This window comes from Eimeria tenella, genomic scaffold (genome assembly GCF_000499545.2).
Source record: "Eimeria tenella Houghton genomic scaffold, Eth_scaff345, whole genome shotgun sequence".
Taxonomy (NCBI): Eukaryota; Apicomplexa; class Conoidasida; order Eucoccidiorida; family Eimeriidae; genus Eimeria; species Eimeria tenella.
The window spans coordinates 1-9,750 of record NW_013544423.1 but is presented as its reverse complement, the minus strand read 5'-3'; the positions used below and the strand labels follow the sequence as shown (position 1 = coordinate 9,750).

The 9,750-nt window shown below is 44.5% G+C and overlaps 1 protein-coding gene across 1 annotated transcript; it reads right to left on the bottom strand.

Moving 5' to 3' along the window:
- Nucleotides 1–4,844: 4,844 nt before the first annotated feature.
- Nucleotides 4,845–9,557, bottom strand: ETH_00000215 (uncharacterized protein; the record flags this gene model as incomplete). Its single annotated transcript, XM_013379519.1, has 12 exons — nt 4,845–4,898; nt 5,219–5,281; nt 5,493–5,627; nt 5,822–5,940; nt 6,147–6,203; nt 6,319–6,808; nt 6,956–7,060; nt 7,402–7,521; nt 7,748–7,836; nt 8,772–8,885; nt 9,095–9,175; nt 9,407–9,557. The coding sequence occupies 12 exons, from the start codon at nt 9,555–9,557 to the stop codon at nt 4,845–4,847; spliced, it is 1,578 nt and encodes a 525-aa protein (XP_013234973.1).
- Between the last annotated feature and the right edge of the window lie 193 nt (nt 9,558–9,750).

The window sequence follows — 9,750 nt, the reverse complement described above, 5'->3', positions numbered from 1 at the left end:
GTGCTGCGCAGGGAGTTTCGAGAAGTTCATTTGACTTTTGTTTCATTTGCTGAGGAAGCAAATGATGCTTTTGAGGAACTCATTGCGCGGCTGCAGCGCGCCCTCGCCGCCCACAGCAGCAGCGGCAGCAGCAGCAGCAGCAGCAGCAGCAGCAGCGCGCTGCGCCGGCGCCACCTCCACCTGGGCCAGCCGCCGCAGCTCCCCCAGCTGAGGGAGGAGGACGAGGAGCAGCAGGAGCAACAGGAACAGCAGGAAGGAGAGCAGCAGCAGCAGCAGCAGCAGCAGCACAGCAGCAGCCAGCAGCAGCAGCACAGCAGCAGCCAGCAGCAGCAGCAGCAGCAGCAGGACAGCAGCGCTTCGCCGGCCTTTGCTGCTCTGGAAGAGCTGCAGAATCGCCGGGACTTGGCCCTTATGCTGATGGCGCAGCTGGGGAGAAAAAGAGATTTGGAAGAGCTGCAGCGAACAGCAGCAGCAATAGAAGAGCAGCTGGCAGCAGCAGCAGCAGCAGCAGCAGAAGCCGAGCGGCAGCTGCTGGGCAGCACGTGGCTGCAGCTGCTGCAGCAAGACATCCGCAGCAGCAGCAAAACCTTCACCCGAATCCGCAGAGAAGGACTTTCCTTCTCTCCAGCCCCCCCGCTGCTGCAGGCCGAAATGGAAGCAGCACAAAGTGCAGCAGCAGCAGCAACTACCTTCCCCGAAGCAGCAGCAGCAGCAAACGCCCTCAGGCAGCTCGTGCTGCAGCTCGAGGCAGCCGCTGACCAACACAGAGAGGAGCAGCAGCTTCTGCAGCAGGAGCAGCAGCAAATGCTGCAGCAGGAGCAGCAGCGGCTGCTGCAGGAGGAGATGCAGCACGGAGACCAGGACCAGGACCAGTATGACTCGCAGCAGCAGGAAGAAGACGAGCAGCAGCAGCAGGAAGAAGACGAGCAGCAGCAGCGGGAACTGCAGCAACTGCAGCAGCAAGAATTGCAGCAAATGCAGCAGCAGGAACAGCAGGACCAGCCGCAGCCGCAGGAGCAGCAGCAGCCACAGGAGCAGCAGGAACAGCAGCAGTAGCAGCAGACGCGAATCTGTCGGCAGACGTGCAAAGGCGGCGCTGCTGCTGCGCTGCTGCTGCTGCTGCTGCTGCTGCTGTGCAGTGCGCGCATGCGTCTAAATAGAAGAATAGGCCTCTTTTATTGTGTTTTTTTTGCATTTATTTATATTTATTCATTTATATTTATTTATATTCAGTTGTGAAAACAACAAAGTAACAAAAATAGGAGGAACGTCAAGTTGAGGTGTACGTACACCCCGCCCTCAATTTGGAAATCAAAGTTTCTGCTGCCGTCTTTGGCGCAATTTATAATTACAAAAATTATAATTATAATTACAATTATAATTATAATTATAATTCCATTAACTGCACTTCGTTGAATGTTGAAGTTCAATTTATTTCTGAAAATAGAAAAGCTAAAACGCATGCAGTCCACGCAGCTCCGGAGTGTATGTACACCTCCCGTGCAGCCGTGTTCTGAGCTTTCTGTCTGTACACTTCATTGCCATCTATTTCATTTTCTACTTCCAATATATTCTGGCCCATTTGCATATATATATATATATATATGTATGCATGCATATATGTATATATTTATATGTATTTATATATATATATATATATGTATTCGTTTATGTATATATATATACATATAATCTTATATGAATACAACAAATGTGTATCTATATGCTTATGGGTATATATATTTGTATCAATATATGTATATATATATATATACATATGTTCATCTCAATATTATGTATATATATATATATATATGTATATATATATATATATATATATACATATATATATATATGTATGTCTGTACAAATACGTAAAGATATATGCCTTCATATATTTTTCTATACTAATATTTATATCGGAAATACAAAAATATATCTCATTGAAGAATATGTAAAAGCATTTTTACAGAAATACTTCAAGATATATTTATTTATCTATTTAGACTGCTGCGGATTCCAAGACTTTTATAAAGACTGCAATATTATTTATTTATTTATTTGTTTATATATTTGTTCATTTATTTATTTGGACTTCTGCACATTCCACTTCAAGGCTCTTAAAAGTGCCCGCATTAATGGCTGGAGATTCGCAGTGTACATACACCGCGGAGATCTGCATTTAATGGCAATTAAAGAATTAAAAGAAATTTAAAATTTACTTTCAGAAAAGGTCCGAAGAATTTGAATCTTTAATTCCTTTCCGCAACTTCCCGCGCTTCGACACTAGAGGTGTCTGTACACCCCACGGGCGCAAGGGGTGTACGTACACCACGCGGGCGCATGCATGCATGCATGCATGCAGGATCTAAATGCATCTTCTTTACATTTTGTTGCACTAATGCGGAAAAGAGATAAATATTAATCCAAATGCATGCACACCAGCAAAGCAAAATCGCAAAAGTACCTCTGCTTATATTTTCATTTGAATACTTTTTATTTTTATTTATTTACTTTAATTTTTATTTCTATTTATTTATTGCATGTTTCCACTTGTACCAAGGACCCGCGCATGCGCTCTCTGGTCCCGACAGAAATGGAAATAAAAACAATAAAAATAAAATATAAGTGCATCATGAATCTCGAATTAAATAATGCTGCACTGCGTAAGTGCATGCATGCATGCATGCATGCATGCAAATTTGCAAGAACTGGCTCCGTGCATGCATGCACGCATGCATGAAAGGCCCCAAAAGAGGGCCAGCGCATGCGTCGTCAAAGGCTCTGGGGCCTTTGCATTAACTTGGTTTGCATGCGTTTGAGCTGCTGGACTTCAGGGAGTTCAAAAGGCCAAAATGAATCAAAATAAATAAAAATAAATCAAAGGCAAAATAAATGCATGCAGCAGCAGCACCCCACGCCCTCTCACCAGGTGTACGTACACTGCAGCGACAACACCCTCATCTCTTAGGGGCCGCAGGGGGGCCCCCCAAGTCCCCTAGGGGCAAGCTGTTAAGGGGGCCCCCCTAGGGGGCCCCCTACAGGGTCCTCTGTAAGGGACCTTCTCATTTATCTTTCTAGATGGCCCCTAGGGGGGCCCCCTAGGGCAGTTGGGGGGCCCCCTAAGGGGGGCCCCCTAGAGGGGTCCCCTTAGGGGCCCCCCGACTGCACTGTGGGGCCCTCCGGGGGCCCCCAAATAATGCTGCTGCGTAGGACTTCCGCTTGAGGCCCCATAAAGGGGAAGCACCCCGGGAGGCCCCTACATGGGGGGCCCTCAAAGGGGGACCCCCTAGCTGGGGACCCCTAATTGGGGGGCCCCCAAAGGGGGGCCCCCTAGCTGGGGAACCCTATTTGGGGGGCCCCCAAAGGGGGCCCCCCAATTAGGGGGCCCTCTTAGAGTAGGGGGCCCCCCATGGGGTGGAGGGGGGTCTGTTTGCTGTTGCATCTTTTATTGCTTTTGGATGTTTTCCATTTCTTTTTAATTTATATACTTTGACGTGGATAAAATTGTTCTTTTAATTCCTCTTTTGTTTTAATTCTTTTTAAGATCTTTTTTATTTCAAATATTCATTTTGACCTTGGGAAAGAACAGGGGGCTCCGGGTGTATGTACACCCGAGAAGCGTTCAAGAGAGACAGCGAGCTGCGCAGTTTCTGCAGAAAATTAGGGTTTAGGGTTTAGGGTTTAGGGTTTGGCGGGAGCTCAAGGCGGGCGAGTTTGAGTGCAGCTTTTGCGTTTTTTGCCGCAACTGTTTTATCTTCAGTTGAAGAATTATTTGGTTTGTTTATTATTTGTTTATTATTTATTTATTTATTTATTTATTTATTCATTCATTTATTTATTTACTTACTTATTTTATTTATTTCTTGATTTATTTTCATTTATTTATATTTTCGAATTAATCCATTAATCAGCTCACTTGCACAAATCAGTGTTTTCTGATTTTTTTCATTTTTAAAGAAATTCATTTTTTCCTTTTCAAATTTAATAAATCGAAAAAAAATGAATCTCATGAAATTGATCTATTTCTTTTTTTGAATTTAATGAACTGCAATTAAATTAAATTAAATTAATTAAATTAAAATAATAAAACAATTTTTTTCTATTTAGAATTTTTCAGTAAAATGATTTAAAGCTTTTTGCTGGTTGAGTTGAGGCAAACTGCGAATTGCAGAAGCCAAAAAATTAAATGAAATTATTTTTAAGAATTTAATTTAATTTTTTTGATGAAAGAATTTAATTTAGTTTAATTCTTTCTGATAAAAGAATTCAATTTGATTTATTCTGATAAAAGGATTTACTCTAATTCTTTTCGATAAAAGAATTTAATTTAATTTAATTCCTTTTGATTTAAAAAGTCCACTTAATGGAATTCCTTTTGACAAAAAGAATTTCATTTGAAGAATATTTTATCAAAAAGAAATGCATTAAATTGAATTGTTTTTTGATAAGAAGAATTCCGTTTGATGAATTCTTTTCATCAAAAAGAATTTAATTTAATGAAATGTTTTCACCAAAAAGAATTCCATTTCCTTCAATCAAAAAGAATTCCATTTAATTCTTCTCAATCAGAACGAATTAATTGAAATTCTTTTTAGTAAAAGGAATCAAATGGGACTCCTTTATAATAAACTGATTTAAATGTAATTCTCTTTTAATAAAAAGAATTAACTGGAATTCTTTTTAACAAAAAGGATTAAATGAAATTCTTTTCAATAAAAGAACTTCATTTGGCTCTTTTTAATAAAAAGCATTAAATGGAATTCTTTTTAATAAAGAGAATTAGATGAAATTCTTTCTAATAAAAAGAATTAAATGAAATTCTTTTCAAAAAAGAATTTCATTTAACTCACAATAAAGTGGCTGCGAAATCCCCGCTGCTCTTCGGAGTCTTCTGCCTGCAGCAGCAAAATAAAATAAACGAAAAAGAATTAAAATGCCATTTTTTAATTTGAAAAAACAAAACGGATCAAAATGGTATTTTTTAAACTTGAAAATTAAAAAAAATTAAAGTGGTACTTAATTGCGCAAATCACAAAAAATAAAAAATAATTAAAATGGTATTTTTTGAATTTGAAAATCTCAAAAAATAAAAAAAGAACTAAAATGGTGTTATATTTCGTTGTGAAAAAACGGAAAATGATCATTTTGAGTCCCACCTTCCTAAACCCTAAACCCTAAACCCTAAACCCTAAACCCTAAATCCAGGGAGTCTCACCTTTTCCCGTCTGTCCAGAATAAAGATAATGAGTGCCACAAGCAGCAGGCAAATCACCGTCGTCTGCGCACACAAACCCTAATCCCCAAACCCTAAACCCTAAACCCTAAACCCTAAACTCTAGAAACCCCAAAATCTGAATCTCGCAGTGAAAAACGTCCCAAACACCTCCGTGAGCCACGAACACACCCTTAAACCCCGAACCCCAAACCCCAAGCCCTAAACCCCAAACCCTAAACCCTAAACCCTAAACCCTAAACCCTCGATAGCCCACAATGAGGATGTTGACGAAGCTCCGGGAAGGGTGTACAGACAGCTCGAGCTGCCAACCCCCCGGCTGCTCCAAAGGGTAAGGCATCACAATTACTTGGGAGTTGGGAATTAGAGAAACCCACATGCTAAACGCAGTCTGCACGCAAACCCTAAACCCTAAACCCTAAACCCTAAACCCTAGTTTTGTCGCTCGGCCGTTAGCCCTGGGAGCAAGCGATTCGCGAGGAAACCGCGCGCTCAAGAGCCCTGCAGCCCGAGAGAGCGAAAACTCGGGACTCACCCCTCAAACCCTAAACCCTAAACCCTAAACCCTAAACCCTAAACCCTCACCAGCTGGGCCAGCGGCAGTCCGACAAAAAACTCTTCCACATAATTATTTGTTTGTCCCAAACCAAATAATTCAAAAGGAAGCGAAAGAGGCGCATGTGCGCTTTGAGGCATTTGGGCTCCTGCGCCCACAAACCCTAAACCCTAAACCCTAAACCCTAAACCCTAACTGAAGAACCTCTGGCCACTGCAAAAACAACTCACGCCCCAAATCCTAAACCCTAAACCCACTGCAAAGCATAGCCCAGGCATCAAACCGTAGTCAAAACCCTAAACCCTAAACCCTAAACCGTAAACCCTAAACCCTAAACCCTAGTTTCCGCCCTACCCGTGCGAGGCGATTTCGTCCCGTTCAGGTCCGTCACAGTTAGCTTGAAGGCCGCCCCTTAGGAGAAGCACAAGAACTCTAAACCCTAAACCCTAAACCCTAAACCCTAAAACCGCTAACTCGCTGTGGAAGCATCTAATGCTGCTGCTGCTGCTGCTGCTGCGGAGCTCACCAATGGCTGCTGCGCCGTATGGCGGCGGCAGGTCGGGCATCATTTGAATGGGGGAGGAGAGAGTCAGCTGCTGCTGCTGCTGCTGCAGCAGCTGCTGCTGCTGCAGCAGCAGCTGCTGCTGCTGCTGCTCCAGCTGCTGCTGCTTGCGCGCTGCTTCCCCCTCACCGTCTCCGCCGCCGCCGCCGCCACCCCCGCCGCTGCCGCTGCTGCTGCTGCTGCTGCTGCTGCTGCTTGGCAGCAAAAGATTCTGGGGGGTCGAAAGGGGAGACAAAGAAGGTCTTGAACAAAACGAATAAGGACAAACTCCATTCAAAGAAGTCACTTTGAAGAAAAGAGAATCATCAGAAGAGTCTGAGGGCCGCAGAAACGTCCGCAGCGTGTCAAAAGGGCTACCCCCCTGCTGCTGCTGCTGCTGCTGCTGCTGCTGCTGTTGCTGCTGCGGCTGCTGCGGCTGCTGCGGCTGCCCCTGGCACACCAAGTCCAACGCGCCCTGAACACGCAGCAGCAGAACGCCCAACGCCTTCGCACCTAAACTAACCCCAAACCCTAAACCCTAAACCCCAAACCCCAAACCCTCATGAGCGCATGCATGCATGCATGCATGCGCGCATGCGTTTGGGGTGTACGTACACCTCACCTTCTCTCTAAAGTCGAAAAAAGCCACGCGATTACACAAAAGAGTTTTTCCTTCAATTGTCCCCACAAACTCCGCCGCGAGTTCAAACCGCCGTCTTCCAGGGTTCTGCACAAACCCTAAACCCTAAACCCTAAACCCTAAACCCTAAACCCTCACTCCTGGGCCTGTTTTCGGGCCTTCAGCCACATTTCGGTAAATTCGAGCAGCTCTAATTCCCCCTTCTTTAACTGCCACCTCAGCCCCACCTCCAAACCCCAAACCCTAAACCCTAAACCCTAAACCCTAAACCCTAAACCCTCACTCCTGGGCCTGTTTTCGGGCCTTCAGCCACATTTCGGTAAATTCGAGCAGCTCTAATTCCCCCTTCTTTAACTGCCACCCCAGCCCCACCTCCAAACCCCAAACCCTAAACCCTAAACCCTAAACCCTAAACCCTAAACCCTCACTCCTGGGCCTGTTTTCGGGCCTTCAGCCACATTTCGGTAAATTCGAGCAGCTCTAATTCCCCCTTCTTTAACTGCCACAAGAGCCACATCTGGAAATCCGTCTCCGTCAACATCTCCAACCTGAAAAAGAAAACAAACAAAAAATAAGAATTAAGGAATAAAAGAATTAGAGAATTAAAAAGAGTAGAAGTTAAAAGAGAAAGAAAAAAGAAGTAAAAAAGAAAGCGACAAAGTACAATTAAAAGGGAAAAATAACATGGAATTAAAAGCAAAAACGAATGAAAAAGAAAAAAGAAAAATAAAGAAGGGGTTTTGAAAACTTCAAATTATGAAATGAAAAGTTTACTGTGAGAGTCGGGGGTTTTAAACTGTCTCCGTAAAAATGAATTGAAGAGTCCAAATCCAAAAAGGAGACTGTTGCATTTTGCTCGCCATCTAAAAAAGAAAAACAGAAAAAAAAAGGGAGATTAGAATGGACAAAAATGGGATTAAAATGAAACACCAAGAAAAATAAAATACGAGACAATAAAGGGAGTTGAAAGAAAAAAGAGATTAAAAATACAAAAAAAAGAAACAAAAATGAGAGAAAAACGCCTGTACGCTTCAACTCTGTGTACGTCTGAAGTGTCTGTACACCTGTGGTGTCTGTACACCTGAAGTATCTCTACATTTCAGCTGTCTGTACACTTCAGCTGTCTGTACACTCCAGGTGTCTGTATACTCCAGCTGTCTGTACACCTGAAGTGTATATTCACTTCAGCTGTCTGTACACTCCAGCTGTCTATACCCTCCAGGTGTCTGCACACCTGAGGTGTCTGTACACCTGAAATGTTTGTACACTCCAGGTGTCTGTGCATCTGAAGTGTCTGTACACTTCAGCTGTCTATACACTTCAGCTGTGTGTACACTTCAGCTGTCTGTGCACTCCAGGTGTCTGTACACCTGAAGTGTCTATACACCCTAGGTGTCTATACACCTGAGGTGTCTGTACACTTCAGGTGTCTGTACAGCTGCGGTGTCTGTACACCTGAAGTGTCTACAGACTCCAGGTGTGTGTACACTGCGGTGTCTGCACAGCTGCGGTGTCTGTACACCTGAAGTGTCTGTACACCTGAAGTGTCTATAGACTCCAGGTGTCTATACACCTGAAGTGTCTATACAGCTGCGGTGTCTGTACAGCTGCGGTGTCTGTACAGCTGAAGTGTCTGTCCAGCTGAAGTGTCTACAGCTGGGGCGTTTTTCTCTCATTTTTGTTTCTTTTTTTTGCATTTTTAATCTCTTTTTTCTCTATTTCAACTCCCTTTATTGTCTCGTATTTTATTTTTCTTGTTTCATTTTAATCTTCTTCTTGTCGAGTGGGGTGTACGTACAGCTGGCGAGTCGGAAGTCTTTGTTGGGGTCGCAGAGTTCAAAAGGTCTTCGGCACTTTTCGACACTTCGCGAAGTCCACCAGAAAGACCCGCACAGCGGCGGCTGGCTGTTCGCTGTGCCCCAAACCCTAAACCCTAAACCCTAAACCCTAAACCCTAAACCCTAAACCCTAGGCCGTCAAGCTATGAAGGGGAGGGTTCCGTCTGCGGCAAAGGTGAGCGCAGGTGCATGCGGGCATCAGACTGCATGCGGTGGCCAAACCCTAAACCCTAAACCCTAAACCCTAAACCCTAAACCCTAAACCCTAAACCCTAGAACTTACGCAATAAAACAAGAGAGTCATTCTTTATGCAGACGCCCTCTTCGTTCTTCTCACAAGACGGCACCAAGATATCCAGCGTCCCTGAACACAACCCTAAACCTTAAGCCCTGAACCCTAAACCCTAAACCCTAAACCCTAAACCCTAAACCCTAAAAGTTAAACCCCAAACCCTAAACCCTAAACCCTAGACTCGGGATCCCTGCTTTGATAAAGCACCGCCTGGAGACGCTTATTTCAAAACTGCAACTTCCCTAAGTCCCCCAAACCCCAACCCCAAACCCCAAACCCTAAACCCTAAACCCCAAACCCTACCGTCTGCATCGAAGTCTGCCAAAACAAACTGGCCAGCCCCTGGGGGCAAAGGAATTGTTTGCTGCTGCCTTTTCCATTTTGCTGCAGTGCCATCAAATCGACTTAACCAAATTTCCAAAGACGCAGAAGAAGTCCCCGGCAGCTGCACCATCTGCGCACACGCCAGCAGCAGCAGCAGCAGCAACAGCTGCAGCAGCAGCAGCAGCAACAGCTGCTGCAGCAGCAGCAGCAGCTGCAGCAGCACATGCAAGGGCTGCAGCAGCAGCAGCAACAGCTGCCGCAGCAGCAGCAACAGCTGCAGCAGCACATGTATGGGCTGCAGCTGCAGCAGAAGCTGCTGCAGC